This window comes from Styela clava, chromosome 2 (assembly GCF_964204865.1).
Source record: "Styela clava chromosome 2, kaStyClav1.hap1.2, whole genome shotgun sequence".
NCBI lineage: Eukaryota > Metazoa > Chordata > Ascidiacea > Stolidobranchia > Styelidae > Styela > Styela clava.
The window spans coordinates 22,861,282-22,886,113 of NC_135251.1; the positions used below are offsets into that span (position 1 = coordinate 22,861,282).

Consider the following 24,832-nt stretch of genomic DNA (forward strand, 5'->3'; position numbering starts at 1 on the left):
AATCATCAACAGATGCATATCACCAAGTAGATATTGCTGAATTGATCTTTATTTTACCATTTTTCATGTAATTACATTTCATGTAAATACAGCACATTTGACAATGTTGTAGTGTGACTTTTTTAGCCTCACATTTTTGATATTTGTAGTTAGAGGTCTTGGGGCTCTGTCAAACAAAGTTACATACAAAATATTGGTTGTAAATTGAAAAACATGATCATGTTGTTGGAATAACTTGGCATTTTACCACCCGTGTATCATTCATTGTTGAGAATATTAATGAAATCATAAAATTTTAAAATCTGTTTTCGTGAATTTTTTGTTGTAGCTGAATTCCAGGGACAGCATGACAACAGGCAAGAGAAGCACGGTCGCCTCTTTTAGTTTATGACAGGGTTTCTTAAAAGGGGACCCCGTCCTCCTTGGAGGCCGCTGATCGGTTATCTGGGAGCCCGAACAAACAGATGGAAATGCGAATATATAATAACAATGTATTTTTATAGAGGAGAAGAAGCAAAAGTGTTGAGAGTCTTTGGTAGTTTGAAAAGCATTGGCATGGAACATAAGAATGAACTACATTCTTTCCCAGGGAAATACTATAAAATGTAGCAATTTTCTCATTCTTGTTCTCGTGATATCATTATCTTTCACTGCGTCGTCGTGATCATCCCGCTGCATAACAATTCTCGCTAACAAATAATTGACTGTTATCCACCGGGTGTATATCCCCTTGAACCACTGGCGACTGCATTAGCAGGCTTGTATTGTTAATTGCAACAATAGAGGGTATTTTGAAATAGTACTCTTTATTTTACGCGTACGTTTCAACAGTATTTCTCTCTGTATGGAACGCGACCAAAAGCTGGGTTCAACAAATATATAAAAGTTATTGATTTTATTTCCTAGTAAATTTGGTGCTTCCGTAGTTTGTGCACCAAGATTGCGCACAACCTGAACAAAGTTTTGTAACAGGTTATGGTTCAGGTTGTGCGTCATTATGATGCACAGGTTTGACGAAAAACACTAATACAAATATCTCAACAAATACCTAAAAGTTATTGATTTTATTTTCTAATACATTTGGTGCTTGGGTAGTTTGTGCACCAATATTGCGCACAACCTGAACATAGTATTGTAACAGATTATGGTTCGGGTTGTGCGTCATTATGATGCACAGGTTTGACGAAAAACACTAATACAAATATCAAGCCGTAAAAAAATTGCTCAAGGCTGCAAACTCCACACCCATGTAGAAATGATTGGCAATGACCCCAAGATGAATAATCACAAATAAAAAAAACTTTATGTCTGAAATCAAACTTGGGCCAAAAAGGTCCCCTTATGTGCCGGACTAAGAGTTTCAGTACGATTTATTTCGAAAATGTAATAGCATGCTCATGCACGTCACAATATATATCATTCATATCAAGCATTTATATGTACAAAGAATGAAATAGAATTAAAAACATGAACAAATACATTGATTGCTGCCACTTTTGTAGCCTGTACTATTCGAAATTTGATTTGGCTGTAGACAGACCAGCGCTTTTCACTATGCTAGCAAATAGGCCATCCTTTTTCTGCAAAAGAACATTTGGTTTGTCGAACTCCTTGACTTGTCCTTCCTCCAGCACCTATAGATCGATCGAATTAAATTGTATTCACAAATGAGTTTTTTTTTACTGTATGAAAACTGACACTCAAATTTCAAGTATTTTTGAATAACTTATAAACTAGTGAAATCGGCGCCCGATTTTCGTCAAATAAAAAGAAATTACCAAAATCTTGTCTGAATCTATTATTGTATTTATTCGGTGAGCAATAGTTATAACAGTGCATTGCTTAAACTTTTGTCGTATCGTCTTTTGAATCAGACGATCTGTCCTAAAAGTAAAACGAAGATTCAGAAAGAGAACAAGGGTTAATTAGTGAGTCATGTTTGCTGTTTTCAACTAATGACTTTGTGACTGTTGCATGAAAAGACGAAGAAAAACACGGTAATGCGTTATGAGTATCGCTGAGAATAGTTAACCGGTAGATTGGTTGACCGAACTTATTTAGTTATTAATTTAAACTGATTACAATTTATTTTTACTGTCAACTGCCATCCCAGATAGTGCTCCCTTTTCCAGTGTGTTTTCAATTCACTATGTAACATTAAATGTGAGGGATTATTTTAAGATAACTGCGAAAATATCTACTTGAATGAATTTAAATTTTCAACGCTGATACACTGTAATCAAACAAGAAGTGTTGGTTAATTTAGCACGAATCGGTCAATACGAATAATGCCTTTTTAAAATTAGAATATTTTGAATCAAAGCTTTTGCAAGCTGCGGTTATCGTTCGATTTTATCCTATGAAGCCAATTATATCAACTATGAAGCTGAGTTCATAACTAAAATAGAAAAATTATTTCAACACGGACTTGCGTGAACGGTAAATATATATCTTGATGGGTCATTTCTTTTGGAGTGAATGTACTAACTTTGTAGGCGAATAATTCCGTGAAATCAAAGAGCTGATTTCGTTGTAAAATGTAATAATAAGCTGATTGAAACTATTACAAAGGCTATGCTGGACCACAGGTGAAAACTACTTATATTTTCAGAGATTTTACAATATTTCTGTTGTTTTTAGGATGCCAATTAAATTTTAAAATATCATTATATACTTTCGTATTTATATATTGGGTGTATCGGTGACAACTTCATATGAAAGATCAACATATTTAATATAATTTAATACCTATTAATTTTCCATTTTTATACCTGATATCAACATTTGCAGTTGCTTCATCGATCACAAGAATTTTACTTTTCCCCAAAACTGCTCGAGCAAGGCAAACAAGTTGCCTTTGTCCAACACTGAGATTAGATCCCGATTCCGCGATTTCTGTGTTCAGTTTCATAGGAAAAGATTCAACCAACTCTTTCAACTGAACCTTACAAAACGAAGAAAAATATGATATCTTATGTTTCGATGATTAAGCAATCATATTCTATGTACTTCGCGGTTGTTAATTTTAGAATAGTGGCGTTTTTAGGCAAACTAGAATTATTCAAATGATGGCTATCTTTATTTGCGTATATATATACATTAACGTTCGCTGTCTAGTTTGGTAGTTCTTTGTACAATATGGTGAAAACGTCATCTTTATACTTTCCGAAACGTTTTTCATGCACGACAGTCTTTCTGCCACTGACCAATCACATCCAAAGAGGTATGTCGGTAGTTCTACAATGATAGCTCGGGTAAAACCAACTGTGTTTATCTAACCGTGCACTTAGCGTAATGCTACTTTGTTTTCGAAAATTTCGTCTTAAAAAGCACTTGTACGCATGCAGTAGCCTAATGTTAATAGTTCTGTATTAACGTCAAGTTAAAAAAAAATGCCTTTGACTTATTGTGACTTATGTGACTAATGAAACCTGCTCCAATGCTTTCCATAAATCTTCATCCCAATAATTGTTGAAAGGATCAATGTTTCTTCTCATTGTTCCAGTAAAAAGGATCGGATCCTATAAAATGAAAGAATTACTCAGTAAATGTCAGAGGACTTTAATTGCTTCAAATTTATCGTCAGTCAATATTTCTTGCCAAACTGTCATGGTTATTTTCTTGTAGTTTCTATAGCATTTTGTATTTGTGCATGGTTTTGTGTCGTCTAAGGCAAGTTTCCGATTTCAGGAAATTGGGTTTGAGTGAACAACTCCATTTGGGTATGCCTTCTTATATAGCAACAGTTAACGTTCATTGAAAAAGCACGCGGTTTGTAAGACCAATTACGGAAAAGTGGTGGAACCGTGGCTGACTTTTGAATCAATTTGAATTGAAGGTCAACTTTCAAATAACGAAATTTGGCAGAATTCTTTATAATATTGTATAATATAAATAGTACTTCAGACCTGTGGAATTATAGATAATGCTTTGCGTAGATCATGAAGTCCTAAGGATGATATGGGAATTCCATCAATGAATATTTCACCACTTGTTAGTTCCGACAGTCTGAAAAGTGCTGATATAAGAGAACTTTTCCCGGCACCCGTTCGTCCGACAATTCCAATCTAAGGTAAAATGTTTTCATATTTATATTATTTAGGATTTTTCAAAATTCAATCTCCACAAATCATTTAAAGTGTCACGAGGAAAACCTAGGTAATTCTGTTTCATTAAAATTCATTTCTTTTTAAGTTACGACAAACGTTTTTAAACTCAGTTCAACTAATTCAAGTTGGATTATCTGTCAAGAGTTTTGATTCTATCTTTTCTTCGTTTTCTGTGCCAAAAAGTATTTTCTCAATATACATCAAACGCATATCTTTCATTTGAATATATACAATGATGTGATCTAACATTACCATCAATAGGCTGAAAAGAGTTTTTGAATAAATAAAAGTATCAAATATTTACATTGCAGGAATAGCTTGTTATAACGTTATACTTTGAGCAAAGTTTCATTAAAGACGAAGAAAAGTTGAATTAATAAATACTGTGTTACCATAATCCATGGTCGACAGTTTATTAGTCTTAGGATATGATAAAAAAAATATAACGGATAAAATTGGTGAATAAACATTGCGTGAGTCCTATCAATATTTTAAAATATTCGCTAACTTCGGTAAATAGGTAACTTCGTTTTAAAGGTAACTTACCTTTTCTTGTGATTGTATTACGAAATCAATACTTCTTAGCACCTCTGGTCCACCGTCATAATAGGAAAAAGAAACGTTTTTAAACATGATAGCGCCACATCTTGGCCAGCTGTTTGGTGGTTGTTTATTAGGATTCTCCAACGTGGCTTCTGGTGGTATTCGATAATATTGTTGAACTCTTTCTACTGATATCATCTGCAAGACATTCAAGTAGAATAAAGATTTATTTTGAGAACAAACGAGGGAATGCAAAATAGAATTAAAGGGTTACCCTAACGACATATATCGATTTGTCATGGTGAATATGGCCCGAGTTCTTTGAAATGAACAGCAGACACGAGTACCATACGACTCGTAAGAAATTCGAAAAAATAACACTAATTCAGGCATACGGTAAGTCAAATTTGTAGGCAATGAATAATAGTTTAAATTGAATTTTAATATATTGGTTTAATAGAAGATTATGATAAATTCATCTTAATGGGATAACTGTCAACGGGTTTTTAATCTATGTTTATCTCTTTTTCCAACAATTTGCTTCCAATTGTATTATACAGATATAGAATGCATTCAATAGATATAACTCGAAAGATGCTGCAAAGAAGCATTGAGCCTTTTATATTGTATTCACAGTAGTATATAAATATATTGTGGCAGCTAATAGACCTTATTCATTAAAAACCCATCTTACGCGCAAAAAATAAAGTGATGTAAAAAAACAATTTTAACATTAGCTCTTATGGGGAATGTGATCACCAGAGCAGAAATTTGCATTTTTTGTAATTTTCTAGATATCTTTCATTGTATACGTTAGCAGTTTTGAGGATAGAATATTTTTTACATCATTTTTGATATTTTTATCATGATAAAACATGGTCAAGATTTTTGATAATCGTTCATTAAAATTTTAATGAGCGCGCTGTTTTCGATGACGTCATTCTCACTAGACCTTAGGTTCTCCAAGTGCTCCGTACGGAGCCCCAGAGCTCCGCGAGAGAAACCTAGAGGCTCGGCGAGCTATTCGATTACTTTTTAAAATACTGACTTGGCTAATTTTGTAACTGTTCAAAGAAGCAATAACAGCCTTGATAAAATTTGAAAACAATATAGCCTCGAAATATGCCAAAGAGGCGGAATTAAAAAAATGACATTATTTATAAGCAGGAGCAAAGCCAGGATTCTTAAGAGGGAGGAGATTCAAAATTGAAATAGGAAACTTCCGCGCAACACCCTCCACGATTAAAAAAAAAGGATAACGAGATTTCTGTTGCTTAAAATATTCAATCCATGACCGATGCGAGCATTTAAAGTGTCTTGTCGTTATAATTTAATTGTGCTCATCGCTACTCACGTTTGATTCGAGATTACTATTACTATTATTACTAAAATGAAAGAATACTATTCTAAAATAACATAAAATACGTGATAAACTGCCAACTATGAACAAATTGGAGTCGTATTTTTGCGATCTTGGGATTCGTCAAACTTGATTTGTCCTTTCGCACTCGAGATTATTTTTAGGCAAGATATCGCGTTTGAAAAATCACAAGGTCTGGGCAAAATACGAACGATTGAAATTTATTTTATTGCATGCGGCTCCGTCTGTAGTTTCAGAATGAAAAAAAATACATCGCGCACAATTGACTGTGTTTTGATTTCGCAGTTACTACGACGAATAACCAAAGAAAACCTAACATAACACCAAATTTTGTGATTAATAATGTTTAAAAAAGCGTTTTGAAATCTGCTGAAACCAAACTTATAGTGTGATCTTTCATTTTAAGTTTTAGTTTTAATATTTTAGAGTGCAGCTTTCCAATCAAGAAATTTGAGTTGCGGATTTACCTCTTTATTAGGTATTATTTTTAGCATTTAGTCGCCGATGATCATAATATGTTTTTCACATTCAACACATAATTCCCCACGAGAACAAAAAAGCAATTATCGTCGTCATTGTGGAACAATGCATGTATATGCCAAGGGAAATTTTCAATTTAGGGAGAATAAACACCGGCGTAAAGATGTTGAAGGTTTAAAAACACGCCATGCTAACGAAAACAATCGGCAATTGTAACAAAATGCAATCGCGCACGTTATTAGCGACCTTTTAGGTCTTCCGAAAATGTCAAAAGGGACAAGATTCGGCCCCTAGTTCATTAATATGTTTGCCAAGTGTCAAATTTACAGCTTTAGTATATATAATTTATCTTTGAAATTTAGATTTATTTATGACTTGTAATAACCCTATTAAAAAGGGTTTAGCGTTTAAATTAGGTAAAGTAGTTTTAACTTAATCAGGGATATTAATCGGAAAGTAACAATTTTAACATTTATTTTGGGGCTCTGTGAATAATAGTCAACTTTTTCAAGGGCTCCGCAACACAAAAAGTTTGAGAACCCCTGCACTAGACCATGAGATTCTGCCAACGCGCCGTGCTCTGTGGGATATGCGCTGCGCTGTGGGATATGCGCTTTGGGTACGGTACCGGTACTGGAAGCGTTTAACATTGACAATCTATAACCCATACCATTTCTATCACGTTTGTTTACTGGTTTTACGCATTTATACCTGTACAGCTAGCAATCATTTACTGAAGGCATGCTGACGTGTTATTTAAACTACCGGTACCGTACCAAGACTGCAAGAGGTGAAAACTAAATTATTTAGTAAATACTGAAATAGGCCTACGAACAAAAATGTTGGCCAGCCTGCCAATAGGCAGGATAAGTTGTACGGTACCGGTATACAAAAAAGATGAATATCTCCAACCTCTAATGGTACAATACCGGTCTCCTAACTAGGTTACCGTGACTGAAACGTGAAAACATGACTGAATACGAGAGGGAGATTTATTTCGTCAACCAGAATACAAGCATTGAATCAATAAAAAGTATACACAAAACACACAGTTATTCGGTATAGACTGGGGAGCGATACGACCATCACAGTCAGCTCCCTCCTGCCCCCCATATTCGCTATCAAGATTAACAGTTAATTAAGATGTTTGAACAATTTAACAAAAACTCCTTGGAGGAAGAGTTGACTAAGTTACGGATTATTTTTGGATTCGGTTAAAAATGTAGTCCATTATTAAACCACTGTTTTTTTTTTTTGTAGATTTTCACCTAGTGGACACTTAGCAAGTACGACAGTTAATTTATAAAAAAAATTGTAAATTAATAACAAATATTTTTGGATTCGGTTAAAAGTGTAGTCCATTATTAAACCACTGTTTTTTTTTTTGTAGATTTTCACTTCGTGGACACTTAGCAAGTACGACAGTTAATTTATAAAAAAAATGGTGAATTAATAACAATTCAGTAGAAGTCAGCTCGGGTATTCAAACATGTGATGATTGAAGTGAGAAAAAAATTTGAAGTCACGTTTAGAATATTACATTGGACAACAATGAAAAAGGGTACATTGGAATCAGTCAAGCTTCAAATGCTAATGGCATTAATGAAAAGAATATGCGAAATGAAGACTGAATTTTTCATCGGAGACATTGGAAGACGCCCTTATAGACTTGATAGTTTGGAAAGCCTTCTCACAATGCAGTAATAATGGGACATATATTTATAATATCATTATACAGGCTTTAGGTTGAACTATATGTTTAATTAAAATATCTATCTTTGCTAATAAATGCTGAAAACCATTTATTTCAATCTGCTGAGTGATTAGGGCCAGAAATTTGCTGTAGGGACCATCGGTTCGAAATTCGGTTTCGATGTTTGTAATTCTTTTGAAAACTTGACAAGTTTAAACTCTACGGAAAGTATATATATATATCAAGCTTTTCCAGTTTTCAGAGTAGAAAATTCTGTACACAACTGATTTCAACCATATTGTAAACAGCCATTATTGCGTCGTTTGCATCATAATGAGGAAAATTATTATTATTCACATTCTGCTGGAAGTTTCTATGTTAAAGTATGGCTGTAGCGGCGGTTGTTTGATCAAAGAAATTGAAAGCAAAACTGCCTCAAGTAAATTTTTATTCTTTTAATTAAAAATTCACACCCATGAATGGGGAGAATAAAAAGTTTAATGCACTCATATTTTTAAATTTTAAGCAATGACATGTGGTGTTGTTCAGAGAGAAATTATGAGCTCAAATATTTGAAGGGGCCTCTCATGGTCTAAATCCAGCCCTGAACATCACCGATTTTGAGATAGCCTATCCCGGATAGGTACATGGTGTCAACATATGAACTGAGTTAGGCCATTGGATTTTGAAAGGTGTACCAGAAATGTACCTAGTTACATGGAATTCGTGAAATATATAACATCCAATAAAAAAACAAAATAGGTCTTTCGTTGAACGCCAGTTGTGGTCCCGGTACCGGTATTCCAGTATTCTGTTATCACAAGCAGTTGGAGCGCATGTCCCACAGAGCACGGCGCGTTGACAGAATCTCATGGTCTAGTGAGAAAGACGTCATCGGAAACAGCGCGCTCATTAAAATTTCAATGAACGATTATCAAAAATCTTGACCATGTTTATCATGATAAAAATATCAAAAACGATGTAAAAAATATTCTATCCCTAAAACTGCTCACGTATACAATGAAAGATATCTAGAAAATTACAAAAAATGTAAATTTCTGCTCTGGTGATCACATTCCCCATAAGAGCTAATGCTAAATTTGTTTTTTTACATCACTTTTCTTTTTGCGCGTAGGATGGGTTTTTAATGAATAAGGTCTATTAGGTATACATAAAATTTTCCAACCAAAAAAGTGCTTACGACATTATCGAAAGCTTGAAAGAATGTGAAATGTGTAAAGAAGGGTATACTCTTTATTAACATTTCTGAATAAGCTTTTCTACTTACTAAATTTTCAATTTCTGCACTTTGGCGAACTCCCCATTGGAATATAGTAAGCAATGATGCCGTGTAAGTTAAAACTAATCCAATTTCACCCGGATTAAGATTCAGTAATGAAGCGCCAATCACGGAGAAAAACGTAACGGCTGATATGAACGTAGCAGTTATCAAATCGAGTCGTAATCCAAACCATCTTGTTCCAACAAGAAACAGAAACCATGACGCTGGAAGAAGAAAAGATAAATTTAGCTGGCATTTCAACGACAACGACAAGCCTCATTGACTAATATAAGCACTAACAGTAAAATGAGATAATCAGCTCGAAGCTTTTGTTCGCGAAACTCTGGAAGATGATACCGAATTTATTGTGAAATTTTATCAAAAAATATATTCAGCAAGATCCTTTTGTAACATTTTGTATTACATGAATAAAAACTGATTTTCAATAGATGTTTTGGTCCATTTATCATCATATATATATAAATTCAATCTCCTAAATGTATTGTTGGACACTTGAGTGGACATAACGATCGTTTCAATATTATGTTGTTGTTGTTAATATTATTCTTCATCATCATGATAAAATCGTTTTTCTCTTCGAATACTGTACCAATTGCTTCGAAATTTTCAGTGGTTAAAGTTTGATTATTTTTCAGAAGACTATTACTTTTATTTATTCCTAAATTTCCTATGAGATCTGATATTTCCTTCAAAATTTCGCTGTTCTAAAATTTACTCATGGGAACACTGTTTTGAAACTTATTTCAAGCGGTTGCGTGATCGAGCCTGCAGATACGGTACTGCTCAGTTACCGTACCACAGTGAAATTGACTTATTTTTTTCGCGATCTTACTATTGCAGTAATGTCAAATGTAGGTTTTCTAGCAAATCTAGCTTACCGTGTTTGTTAATTTTGATAAGAGCAAATTGAATTGAGTTTTTATATGCCAGAGAAGAACCGTTCCACGATCAAATAGCGGGCCTACAGTACAGCAACAGGTACTGATAAGGTACCGTACTGGTACCTCTGTGAATTACGCTCTCATCTTTTCGTTACAGTTCTGATGTAAACAACATAAATTTTATAGCCTACCTTTTGAATGAATTGAGTTCTTATATGACAGGAAAGAACCGTTCCGCGAATGAATATTAGATACTGGTAAGTTACCGTACCGCATATGATTATCGGGGGATCGATATTTTTTTCTTATTTTGGCTTGGTACCGTAATGGAGAAGTGACGGATCACTTGGTAATCATTTCACGTTGAAATTGGATGGAGAAGAATAGATCATTACTACAGGACATGAAAGAGCTATGACAGTCCCTGTACCGTTATTTGTACCCATGTACTAGTAAGTCAGTTACCATAGCCATGTAGCTGTTTCACTGTTTAAATTCGTGCAGGATACCGTACCGAAGGCGTAGGGTACCCATATGGTTTTCGGTGAAGTGATGATAATATATTTTGTTTTATTCTAAGTGTCCATATATTTGAGCATAGCTCTCTTATTCATGTTTTAGAGCTAATTGGAGTGGAGTAGTGTCGAATGGACTAGAGTTAATAAAAATTGATATTCTTATAATTTTTTTTCACTTATGCAATATTATACACTGTTAAAATTGAACCTGTACAGCTTCAATTTTGATTTATTGTAAAATAACCCCTTTCACATCTTCAAAAATAATCGAATAACATGTCGGTAATAATTAATACGAATATAATATAAAAAATACCACTGTGTAAATCTTGATATTCGTGAAATTTATCTTCAAATTGTTGTTGAACACCGAAAGCACGAACAGTGAGTAAACCTTGTAAAGTTGATGATAGCAAGCTGAAGACTGGACTCCTGCCTGGGTAAAATTACATGTAATAAACAAATAAGAATGCTGCTAATCTGCTGATTGCTGATTGAACTATTTTAGACAAAATATTAAATGATTCTATTTGTAGATTTCCATGTCATCGTTTAAAAAAATTAAACATGAGTGCCCAATCACAAGGAAAACTAGGTTATTCCAACAACTAGTTGTCCGCTTGCAGGTCTGTATAAGTTTTCAAAATTCCCTCCAAATCCTATCTGTTACAATGTGATTGTGTGATTTTTAAAATTTGTTAATTGTTTGAACTATTCAATGCTTCCTTACAAGATCCTTCTAGTCTTTTTATATCTCTTGAAGTACGCAAGTAATAGCTTCTTAGCCAGAGAAAGTAAATGACAAATGGAATATTCAAAAGGATCACAAAATAGTTAACAACAGATGTGAGGATTACAACGCTGACGATCGCGCCAAAAATCTGAAAATTGATAAAAGACAGGTCAGAGTAACAGAAATTTACAATTGTCAAAATAATGAGTATTCATATCATGACTCGACGATTTGTCCTTGTAGAAAGGTTTACCATTGGTGCTATCCTGTTATACAGAAGAAACAGTATCTTCTTAAATTACTGCTTATATTGTCAGTATGGCATTTCCAAAATTTCCAAAGAGAAATATTAAAATTTATTTATCAATAATTTTTTCTGTGCAGACATTTATCAGTTTAGTCAAGTACAAATAAAAAATAGTTAATGCAAACGCTATTAAATAAGTTCCAATTGAAGATGAGATGGCTCACAAACAGTCAATGCTATGGATGAAAATAAATCAGAAAATTATCATGAACGGAAAATCGATTTGAAATTCAATATTCTTCCTCTCACCCACAGAAAATCAACGAATGTGATAGGCAGAATCTCGTCTATCTGCCCCATGTCTTTGGAAAATCTGTTTAGGATTCTTCCTAAATCATCAACAGAATAAAGCTTTTATAAATTGTAGCTTTATGTGAAATACCGCGCAAATTACATTTGACTAACAATTTGCAGAATCAATTCTCTTCAATACATGAGAGTGATTTCCAAATATATGGACACGGAAGCCAGAACGAAGTAGTACGGGTATGCAATCTGTCACAGTAAGCTACCGGTACCGCCTGACCACCAGATAGCCCACGCAAACACGGAACCGCCACAACGTGAGCAATTTTTAATTTCGATGACGTCAATGCACACAAAAAACGAATCCCTTAAAGCCCAAGAATTTTTTTTAAATAAAAGAGATAATAGCTTTCAGCGAAAAATACAATTTTGAATGTCTGAAAAATTTCAAGTCGAGAGCAAGAACATGTAAAAGAATTCATAATAGAAAACATAACACAATATACCAAAACAATCCATATGCACATATCGTGTCCAATAAAAGCAATAAATAGGAAAATGCCGGCTCACCTGATGGATTGGTATCAAAAAATCTGATCGGGGCTCGTAGGATTGCTTTAAACATCTTCTTATGCATGTGAATACCGGAAGTGACGCAAATATAAAAATGTAAATTTGCACGAAGCAACACAATCAAAAACACCATCGCCGAAAGAACTAAAAAATAGTGTATGTTAACTATGTCTCCTGCATTAGTTTGGTTATTTATTTACAAATATTGGAATTTTTCTTCAACCAGTTTCCGCTCTATCTCCCTACTCAATCAAGATAAGCTAATGCCCACGACAATGATGTTCTAGATCAGGGGTGTCAAACTCGTGGGTTTTCGAGGGCCGCATTGCATGTTGGGAATTGTGAAAAGGGCCGCAAACAGTTTTTGATATATTTTCATAATGTATATTTTTGACATATATTTTGATTTGGGATGCAATTGAACAGCTGAATGAAGTTTTGTTATCTTCTTGAATTTTCAATGAATTTACATTTTAATTTTTGCATTTCACTATAATTGCAATTTGCAGTATTTTTTACCAAAAATCATAAATTTTTATGTACAACTATCCAAAACATTTTTGCAAATAGTTTTGTAAAGAAAAGAATAATACATACTAAAAATGACTAACCGTAATCTAAATATATAGACCTGAAATTTACAAAAATACTACAGAATAAACTCAATGTTTTTTTTCATCACATATATATATATATATGTCCTGACGTTCGGCATCTCTTTTGTGCCACCTGCTTTCTAATATCAGGCTGAAATGATTTTACAGTACCAACTCTATTTAAGAGGTCACATGATCATCGGTTAATCTGGATCGTTGAGAATGTTCTGTTAATATCAGTAATGCAAAAATATTACGTTTATCATTTCATGTATAGATCAGTAGGCAAACAAATGACTGACTTTTCGGACCAGAAATTTCGCGACACTTCCTACCATTACGTGGCATAGGACCGCTTAAGTTATGATTGATATCGATTTTTAGTAACTATAGGCAGTTGTATAATTATAATAATATACGAACCGAACATAACATTTTCTGTTCGAAGTTTATCTTTAAATTTATCATATTGACTGCTGAGCTTATTCTGATAATGTCTACTTATATTGTTTTCTTTCATTGTACTGATGGAAATGTGACAAATTAAACTAAACTAAATTAAATGTGCTTCAGAATTTTGAGAAATGCAAAAATTGCAACTTGCATTTTCCTTCAAAAATGCACTTTTCTATATGTACTTTGCGTTTCATTTAATCCCTGAAGTGTTTTATTCAAGTATTCGTTTGATAGCTTGAGGTGTATCCCTAATTGGGTTAAATTGAAAACAAAATTTTATTCCAAAACTACTATCACTAAATTTTCTGTGTGAATAATCAGTTTCACTTTAAAAGGTTTGAAAAATGTATGACATTTAGATAAAAAAAACTTACAAAATATTACAATTATTGTTAAGCGATCAAGGGCCCCATTGGAAGTTCTCGGGACGCGAGTTTGACACCCCTGTTCTAGATTACCTGCATATATCTTTATGTAATAGCTAGTATCAAATGTGCTTGTTTTGTTAACACTTGTAAACGAGGTAGTCGTATTAAAATCTTTAGACAGTTCATTTTGTCCTGTTCCAGAACAAGATTCTGTAATCGTTGATGAGAAATTTGAGAGATACTTTTGATATGACGTTGTCCTGTTGATATATTATCACAAGGAATAAAATGCACAAGTGGTAATGTTTTGCTGTTAAATAGATTCTAGGAGTTCTAGGAAATAAGCAAATATGCAGCATGTGAGAATTACACATAGTCACGCCAAACTCATTAACCGATACATTAGGTAAATAATTGTCATTTACTCCAACTGACCAAGCTGGAGCAAAATGTTTCCCTGAGGAATAAGTAGACTCACCATTTTAATAACCAACAGTCGTTCATTATGTATAGCACGTGACTCGCTATAACAATAATAAAAAATAAAACGAGTAAGAATGCGTTTGCCGCAACTCTGAAATATTCGAGATAAACTTTTCCTCCAATACTTCCTTGTTCTCTTATTTCCTCTGCATTGATCTTTCTCGATTCTCCCTAAATTGAGGTTTCACATTTTGATCTTTAACTTTTTGCATAGAAGGTAATTTGATTAACAGAACATTACTCAACTCATATATAAAAGAGAATATATGAATTTCTTCATCAAAAAACCATGAATTACAAACAAATTTGAAAAAAAAAATATATATCTAATCTATATATTCTATTCAGTAGATTATATAGGAGGGAACTGGTTACTATAGGCGGTGATGCTAAACGTAACAACCAGCAATTTAAAAATAAAAAGGTATTAGATGATATGAACCTCTTTCTCCTTTTCTTCGATTGATAGATCTGGAACTATAGATGTTTGTGGTGAGTCATGTGAATTTGCTACCAAGCTAATAGAGGATCCTGTAACTGTTTGTCGTTTTGCTAAGTAAATCAAAATAAACAAATATTGTCATTGCTAGTGAAAATGTTTGTTATATTTTATTCTTATTGCATTAAAAAAAATTTTGTATCATACAAATGAATGAGAACTTATACCCCCCAAAATTGATTCGTTTTTGTCTTCTTTTTTCCTAAGCAAAACAGCAAAATCAACTGAACTATCCTGAAGTTCGGCATAAGTTCCGCGACCATATACTCTTCCCTGAATGATGAATACAATTTAGACAAGAATATGATAGGACAAGGATACAGAAAAAAATGATTGAATTGCTTGATATGTCACACTGATTATAATATAATTGTCTCCACTGGAAGACGATGAGAACAGTTTTTTTAACCGGAAGTGTATAATAGGATATTGTGTTAAAATGAACGCTATGAAAACATAAAACCTCTTTGAAAATGAGAATCTCATCCACTCTTTTCAATAATTGCAGTTGATGAGTAACCAGTATTCGCGCCTACAGAATAATAATATAAGTTTAAATGTTAGCAATGGTATGTAATGTAGCTAAAAGTATGAATACTTCATGGAAAATTAATTATTCACTAGAACCGCAATCAGCAAATTAAATTAATTACTTTGAATCTAACAACTGATGTAATGATTGGCTGTAATTATAATATAATCAACTCCTACCTTCTTTTTCATCATTCCACAGATGCAGTGTTCGAATATATGACTTGCCACAAGGATATCTACTGCACTCAGTGGATCGTCCAATAAACATATATCTGCATTCCTTACGTAGGCAGCTCTAGCCAAGCTTACTCTTGCTTTTTGACCGCCGCTTAATGTAACACCCCTCTCGCCTATGAGTGTCATGTCTCCATCAATCAGCAGATTGAGATCCTGAGTTCGGTGTTTGATTGAACATTTTTGAAAAGACCAGAATTATTGTCAGTCTAACATAAACGGATAGAAATTCATCTTTCAAAATAGAAGACAATAACTCAAGATGATATATTATAATCAAAATAATAAAATCTGGAAAATCTTATTTTTCGTCATTGTCGTTTCCTTCATTTAGTCATTAGTGTAACAATATCGAAGCATCATTGTTCATTACAAATTTGAACTTCGCGTGACCTGACAGAATTTTGTTTTCAACTGTCAAATGAGTTATGCGGTAAGACTATGCGATATTCGTTCGTACCTTATTTAGACAGCATGCGTGGATTACTTCCTGGTAACGTACTTCGTCGAATTCCGCGCCAAGTAAAATATTTTCTCGTACAGTACCGGAGAAAATCCAAGGAACTTGATTGGAGTAGACAACATTTCCATAAACTGTAGCCTTCCCTTCAGCCGCAGGTAATTCACCGAGTATTGCACTCAAGAGCGAGGACTGAAACAAAACTCTTGTTTATGCACAGAATTCACTGTTATTGAAGGAAATTCAGTCGTGTGACTTCCCTGACAGTTTTAATCAGTTGTTTCAAATGTGGTCTCGAACTCGTATACAAACATCTTCGTTAGTGACTTGCGATTCCCGTTTATTTAAAATTAAGTTAAATTAAAATGATATACCCTCTTTTTGTTCCTACTTTGACTATTCGTTCTAGAAGGAAAGTACAATAATTTTTGTTTCGTTACCTTTCCTGAGCCAACCGGTCCAATAACTGCGACCAACTTTCCTGCGTCTACTCGAACATTTACACAATTCAACGCAATATCGAATCTTTCATTAGCATCATCATTCTGCACAAAAAAAATCAAAATTCGAAAACTTTGATTACAATATTTAAACATTTTGTGCTTATATGAATGGATTTAGCAAAGTGAACATTGCCGAATATAACTTGCAATCCGGTTCATTTAAAAGTTATCTTCAATATTATTATGATTTATCACAATACCCGATTATAAGTACTCTCATATCTTATAACAAGTATAACTAAAATAGTCAAAACTTCTGATTCAACGCAAACACTTTTACTTTCCTAATAAACTTATGACATAAACAAATTTAAATTAAAAATAAAACACCATCTATTTTGTAGCGAAATTCATGCATTTTGTTTTACGAAAAAATGGTTACGTATCAGTGGAAAACTTTCCGCAGAGCCTCATAGGAGAGGATTCACAAAATCGCTATATAAAACAAATCATTCGCCGATTACTATAAATCCCTTATTTGTCTTCTTACCAATTCCCATTTAGCAGTGAAGTTTTCGAGTTTAACGTAAACTTCTTGGTCGGAGTTTGATCTTGAATTATTTCCAATATCAGAAAATTCCTCCATCAGCATATATTTCTGACAAAAGTGTTCAATGTCATTTCAGAATCAAATAATCAGTGCAATAGGAATTAATACCATACAATAACAAATTTAAAAACTAATATAACTTAAAATAATTGTAGAGGTCACTTTCGTTATAAAGTCATATGTCGTAGTTAAGCCAAGCCGATCTTTTAAATGCCATTAGCCCTACACCTCTGCGTAATGTGCTCTATCTAAGAATGTATACGAGGCCCAAACAAGACGGTTACATGTAATGACATGTTTTATTTAGATAGTCATGCAATATTCTTTATTTATAGTTCATAATGGTTAGTACAGTACAGCGTGTAAAATGAAGACACTATTCAAAAATTCAATAATAAATTATTATCCGTGTAAATAGGTTATTTTTAGAAAACGAATGAATTGAGTACAAACAAGCAACATACTCGTGACACAAATGATGAATATTTAACGCCGCGTCTGTGAGAATTTGCCTTATTGAAGAAGTGAACAAATGAATGTGATATCGATGACACAAAGATTTGAAATTTAAATGATAATGGCAATTTGGCAATAATTTTCTCTTTACATGATTTGAAAGGGGACCCGACCGATTACCACAGGTCATATTTTTAACCATACAAAATAAGATAAAACAATAATAGGTATGTTTTTGTCATGGATAAATAAATAGCGGTATAATGGTATTGATAATTATCATTATAACGAGTACATATGCGTACATAAAATATAAATAACAAGAAAATGATTTAAAAAAGAAATGATCATTCCAGACGTTTACCAGGATATTGACGCATGACCTAATGTAAACATACCTGTATTCTCTTCATTGATGCGTTAGTTGTTGACATATATTCAATTGCTAGCGCGAAACAAGTAGTAGAAAGTTTCAAAGATGAGCTGAGTCCCATTACTATAAATATCTAAAATAGGTGTATGATTCGAATAATTTTAAAAGCATAATATGCTAGACGCAGTGGTTCCTTAACTTTTTTTTTCGCGACCACAATTTTCATGAAATCAAAACCCACAGATACTCGGAACCCCACAACTAGAAACGTTGAACAACTTCAAAAAACAGTACTGTATATCACTTTTATTACCTCAAAGGGAGCAATGTACCTGTATATCGATTGCAAATGGAAGTTGGCGATGAACATTGGCCCAAAAATATACGAACGAGTCCGGCAAAGCACCGGAAAACGGTAAAACTTCGAAGTAATTTCATAACACAAGGCGTCGTATGAAAACCACGATGTAAAAATCTCTTAGATCAGAATTTTAACGGTTCTTTGGCGAAACACAGACGGACTTGATAGAATGTGGTAGAGTGTAAGAGAGCGTACGATACATCGGAAATGGTAAGATGCTTCTAAATATACATAAACTTTAAATCTTATTTAGTATATTCCAACAGTGTCTTTATTATTTTTAGTAAAAGTTTACCATCATATTACAGATTGCCCCATTATTAATTCTAACATATAACAGGGCATAAAAGTAGTATAGGAATAACGTGTACGGAATCACATCTTCCAGATGCCTTTTATTATGCTAGAACTTGTTGGGGTTGTTTGTTTGACTACAGGGAACGCTTCGAAAGTATGTATGAAACAACTAAATACGCAATATGAGGCGTTTTGGACAAAACACGCGACCGACTCGTAGATTTTGGACACGTGCTCAAATTAACAAAGCACTTTCGCAACTGATCAAAACCTAAAGTGTACATACTCACTTGTGTGCGCATGCAACCCTTGAAAATCTTCACGCGACCACATGCGGGGTCGCGACCCACAGTTTGGGAACCTTATGTCAAAAAATTGCTACTGCTGAAATATGCGCAGCAAGATGGCGGGCACAGGAACGTAGTGTGTGTACCAGATTAGGACATAATTTTAGGTACAAATACTACGTGAGTCACATGGATAGTCCCCGAACTCGTAATAGAAATATAATAAAGAAAATTGGAATAAAATTTTGGCCTAACCTGGTACACATACTACGTTCCGTTGACCGCCATTTTGGTACGCATACTGCAGGAGTACCAACAAATTTGTACTACACAACTTTGAACTTGAATGTTATTACGCATGATAGAGAGTTAAGCACTAATTATAAATAATTCACTTTAATTTGATCGTTTTCTTGTGCAAAACAATACCACAACCATTATCACACCGAGCCGAGTAATGAGTTGTATGATGAGAGTAACCGAGTTACCGAGAATTTCACAATTGTATTTACGGATTTGCAAACTCAACACTTCACTCGATTTTGTGACGTCATGCCCTAATTATTACTGCACAAAAGCTTCGAGAAGTAGAGAATGTAATAATTTTAATAACACTATACTGTAATGGATACCGATTTTGAACCTATTTAGTTATTAGTATAATTAGGCAATATTTTATGTTCAATGAAAATTTGATTTATATTAGTACAGATTATGAAATTTTTGTTTATATAACATACCTTCGACGCTGTTATTGTACCTCCCAAGGCAACATACGTCAATAACGTAACAAAAGTCAGTATTTTATCTTGGCATGCATAGAAGCAGAAATTAAAAGCTTTCAATGAAGATGATAGAAGAATTTTTTGAACTTCCTTCCTACAGAACAATTGCATCACGAATATTATGTTTGAAATTTGGTTCGAGAAAAGAAAAACAAAATTGGTACACATATGGGATAATATCCATTAAAACTGTAGCACAGTTTCTAGAATAAAAATTAATTTACGTAACATATAGCAACTGCCGTATAGAATGAGTTGTGTACCCCTTTTGCCACTTACAAAACTCAAAACCACTCGCAACAGTTGTACCGCATACACCCACACCAAGTTGAGATGTAAATGGTGCAGGTAATCAGAAAGATATTATCGATATCGAGTACAAATGGTACGCACGTTACTTATGGAACATATGATACGCATAAAGCAGAATTCGAGACACCCTGTTACGAAAATTTGAATCTCGTTGTGTTTGTTTCCTACATCGTTTGCTACACAGGAAGTTTCTCCGTTATATTGCGTATCAAATTATATAGCCTTATCGAACCAATGTAAATGTAATTACCTCCTAGTGTTCAAAACAAGTTTTGCAAATGGTTTTTCCCAAGCATACATTTTTATAATTCTCATTCCAGTTATCACTTCGTTCATTAGTCGTATGCGTTTATCTGTAATAACAGCTGTCATACTTCTGTGTTTCAGAAAATAGTGTTAATGTTGAAGAATTAGAATACAACGTACAACTAGAAAATTGTATGGACGAAGTGGGACATTTATCTGAAAACGACACAAATATTGAAATACGTGTTCAAATTTTTTGGGTGATAGATTTTTGGTGACAGTTACCTGAATTTGCCGAATGCCCATCCGCAGAATGTTTGTAAAATCATAATCAAAATCAAGACTCCAATTCCAGTTAATACAGCAATTCCAATTTCTTGCCAGAGTATAATTCCAACAATTAAACATTTCAGCGGTCCGACCCAGAGATAATGTAGAAACATAGGGAGCTAAATGAATAAGCATATACATGTAATATGTACAAAACCCTTTTTACAACTAGCAAATAAAATGCTATCCATGAATTGACATGTATCATTTTTTGATGAACGTTCATTTTGATTGTATAACAATTTTACCCAAGAGTTTTATTTTTGCAAAACAACTGCCAATATGGAGTTGGAAAATACAGTTAAGGTTAGCCTGTTATCTGAATCCAAATCTTGAAATCGAAATTGGATGTCATTTTGCTGCGTTTATTGGCTTATTGGAGCCACAGTTGGCCGGATCTTGACTGGCCATCTCTGTTACAAGGCTACATTTCATATATATGTTTATTTTACTTATTTTTTTTATTTTTTATTTCTAATGAACGTCATTAACGTGCTGAAATACAAAAAGAAAATTTTTTATTGGGTCACAAGCTTGAAATATATATGTATTCAAACAATTCAGATATTTTAGATGAGCGTTTGACATCATTTACTCACCAGATCAAATCGAAGAACATCAGTGGCTCCGAGATTAACTATTTTACCTGTCGTTGTATTATTCAATGATTTCTGACTCAAGCGAAGTGTCTGAAAAACGAATCTGTATGCGATTAAATATCGACAGCATTTGTAATTATAAAATTGAAAGAACATGACTTTTCACAAAAACGTATTACTGCAAATAGAGGGTAAAACAAGGTGATTTTTAAATGTTACTTGACCATTAAAAAGCTCGAATAATCGTATTTTGATGGTTCATCAAGTTACGATAGGGATAGTTGGAATGCTAAAACTATACCTTGTATCTGAGGAGTACAAGAACACGTGGGGAACGATATTGTTATATAATACCCTCGATGAAATAAAAGACTATAGGCATTCGATAAAAAGTTTTAAATTCTTTAATGGTAGATACACGACTATTATTAGTTTACGAAAGTATCTTACCTTCTTATACATCAAAGCACAGGTTGATGCTCGCATAAGCCATCCAATTGTACGCGTTACATGAAAATATTGATGATGAATAAAAACCAATAATATCGTAACGACGCTTATCCCAGCGGCGCAAGCATATGCATGCCAAACTGGAGTAACAGATTGATTCTCGAAGTATTTAACGAGATATGCTATCAAGACTGGTACTGCTAATCGAAGACCTTCCTAGAACAAATAAGTTTGTCTATATTTTGATAACATTTGAGTTGTAAGTGTAAAACACATAAAAAAAATTCAAGATTTGCAATGAATTATTCATCTAATGAATTTTTATAAATATGGAAATAATACCTTAAAAGGCGACAGAACTATTCAATTGAAAATTACATAAATCAAAATATTCACTACTCACTTGTATAACAACTAAAACACCACAAAACATATACCGCCTTCTATATGTCATTGCTACTGCTCGAATTAAACTCGGTTCGGTTGCTTTTTTAGTTCTTTGAATTTCTTTCTCCCAATTTCTGAAGAAAATTGACAGATGAAATATCATTTATTGTGGGCGTGGCTTTGTAATATACAATCATGCTTGGTATTCCATCCACTTTGGGATTACACCAGCACTGCCCATCATCTGAGTACAAAAAATGAGTTACTTTATTTTTTCTAAACGTACCTTTCTAAATCACTTGTTATTTCTGCGGACATATTGGAAGCATCAAGTTCAAACATATCAGACTCTTGTAAGGTTCGCTTGAATCCTTCAGCAAAAAAATCGTTCAACCACCTGATTAAATGTTGATGCTATTACATTATTTATGACATTGTATGATTTTACCAATTATTGTTGTGAATATTTCGAATTCTGTTTTTACATTACAAATACAATAAATTGACATTTACAGATTACATATACTTCATTCCAATGCCAAAAAGCAATCCTCCCAAACAACTGAAGTAATTACGCCCATTAGAAAACGAATAATGTATGATTACGCTTGAAGAATTATCACATAAGAATATTTATTCAATGTCTGATTAAAAGCTAATCTGAAGATTTTGAAATTTTCATATCGTAAACCGTAAATGTTAAATTACTCACCAATATGATAGGTAGGAAAATATATTTGCGCGAGACATTGGATTTGGTCGTAATTTCTTCATTTCTACAAAAATTGCTAAAGAATTCTACATTCATTAAACTGATAACTGCAAGATATTGATTCATAAGTTCATAATTCTGTCGCCACAAAAACCCAATGTCTAATTAATGACGTTTGTTGCACCACAGCATTGTATATTGTAGAACACTATAAGTCCAGATAAGATCATTCATTGATTCCACTTCTTGTTTATTCAAAACGAATTAGGTATGTTTCTCGAATTTCAAAAGTACTAGAAAATCGAACTCTTCATTAAACGAGTACAAAACAGAATCCTTTTTTACATTCCACTCAGACATTCCTAAGCGTGGTATAATTTTTCCTGAAATATCAGTCATTACATAGTATACACTCACATTGCAAATTCCAGGGGGTGAACGTGCCAGTGTACCGGGCCAAGAGCTGAGATACATAATCAAGCAATTGGACCGATTCGAAGAAATTCAGCACCAATTTTTTTCTCCCCACATCTACAGCAATTTATTATCCACTTTGTGTACGATCATTTGACTGATAATTTGATCGCGTTGTAGTTCACAAATTTTGTGGATTGGCCTGTCTATTAAAATTCCTATAGACTTTGGGCGCACCCCACCGATAGAAATAGGGTTACGACCAGCTGCTCAAGCTCACGGTCACATCGAAATGTTCGACCATAGGATTATTAAGTAAAAGAATCAAGATTAACTTGGACTGATATACCACACAGATCTACAAACCTACAGTTGCTGAGTCATCCAAAATAACCTTGTGCAAAACTCGAATAAGAGCAAGCAAGATGAAACTGTTATATATTTAAGATGTTGAGGTGGACCCAAATTAGATGGATAAAAAGAACTATTGGACTAAAGGAATTGGACTTCTTCTGTTTGCACTATGGATTATATAAGTCGTGATTTCTTGCTCCACTGAATATCCTTTATTAAATAATCGCTCTTACAAAATTACCATGTTCCAATCGACACCTTCTAGTTAGGGTAGTGAGCATTCATTCTCAGTTTCAAGATTTAATTTGCGAACAGGACAACACAAAGAAAGCACATAAGATGTGAGAGCTGCATTTTTACGACTTCAGTATTTTATTGACTTTCTGAACCTGTAAATAATTTAGTTGTTGTTGTAAGTAGTGGAAGCGAAAACAACTGAATAAAAAAATTTTATAACAAATATTTATCTCATTTAATATGCTCGGACGCGACTGCATTGATATTTCCAACTCTATTTCAAAAGGGCGTCTTATAATGTTAATAAATTCCCTTTTTCAAGTTTTCATTTGCATTTCGTGTATATTTATTGTTGAAAAGTTCTATAATACTTATCAATTCAAGACAAATTTATCCCTTTAATAAACTCAAATACGTTTCCACTACTATGGACTCATCTCGCCTGAAGAATATAATGAAACTTTTTTTAATGTCTCATAATTTGCAAGACATGAATATTTATTGACCCTCCATCGATATCATGACAGCTTCGGGAAATATACACAATGGTACAGACATGTGCTAAGTTGCCGTGGATGATCGATCCACTGCACTGAGTAGCTTATGTATTCATACTGTGTTTTGCGAAGCAAGCATCGTAAGTAAAGGTGCTCATTGCCAGAGTGCCTATTGCATTCACACTCCCACACGCGCGTGAATCGCACCCGTGTTAATTCCCAAGTAGGAAATTTGCTTCGTGAATATATTGAACTATAAAATGTTTCCCCATTGCTTTAAAACTG

The 24,832-nt window shown here is 33.6% G+C and overlaps 1 protein-coding gene across 1 annotated transcript; it reads right to left on the minus strand.

Annotated features, from left to right (window-relative positions):
- Nucleotides 1-1,240: 1,240 nt before the first annotated feature.
- On the minus strand, nucleotides 1,241-23,154 carry LOC120336482 (ATP-binding cassette sub-family C member 4-like). Its single transcript, XM_078109813.1, has 29 exons — nucleotides 23,046-23,154; nucleotides 22,620-22,730; nucleotides 22,350-22,467; nucleotides 21,947-22,162; nucleotides 21,497-21,586; nucleotides 20,853-21,016; nucleotides 20,572-20,697; nucleotides 19,965-20,103; nucleotides 18,305-18,412; nucleotides 17,391-17,498; nucleotides 16,838-16,942; nucleotides 16,398-16,589; nucleotides 15,881-16,093; nucleotides 15,633-15,701; nucleotides 15,337-15,442; nucleotides 15,113-15,222; nucleotides 14,666-14,841; nucleotides 14,278-14,447; nucleotides 12,765-12,911; nucleotides 12,198-12,277; nucleotides 11,639-11,789; nucleotides 11,225-11,344; nucleotides 9,495-9,712; nucleotides 4,656-4,850; nucleotides 3,909-4,067; nucleotides 3,432-3,521; nucleotides 2,772-2,944; nucleotides 1,779-1,884; nucleotides 1,241-1,634 (listed from the first exon to the last, which is right to left on the minus strand). The coding sequence occupies exons 1-29, from the start codon at nucleotides 23,105-23,107 to the stop codon at nucleotides 1,509-1,511; spliced, it is 3,948 nt and encodes a 1,315-aa protein (XP_077965939.1). The 5' UTR covers nucleotides 23,108-23,154; the 3' UTR covers nucleotides 1,241-1,508.
- Nucleotides 23,155-24,832: the final 1,678 nt, after the last annotated feature.

Coding starts and splice junctions, on each gene's coding strand:
- LOC120336482 (XM_078109813.1), bottom strand. CDS start 23,107: ATGAAGAAATTACGACCAAATCCAATGTCTCGCGCAAATATATTTTCC. Junction 14,448..14,665: donor GACTGTTGGTTATTAAAATG/GTGAGTCTACTT, acceptor ATATATCAACAG/GACAACGTCATATCAAAAGT. Junction 4,068..4,655: donor TAATACAATCACAAGAAAAG/GTAAGTTACCTT, acceptor ATTTTACCTTAG/ATTGGAATTGTCGGACGAAC.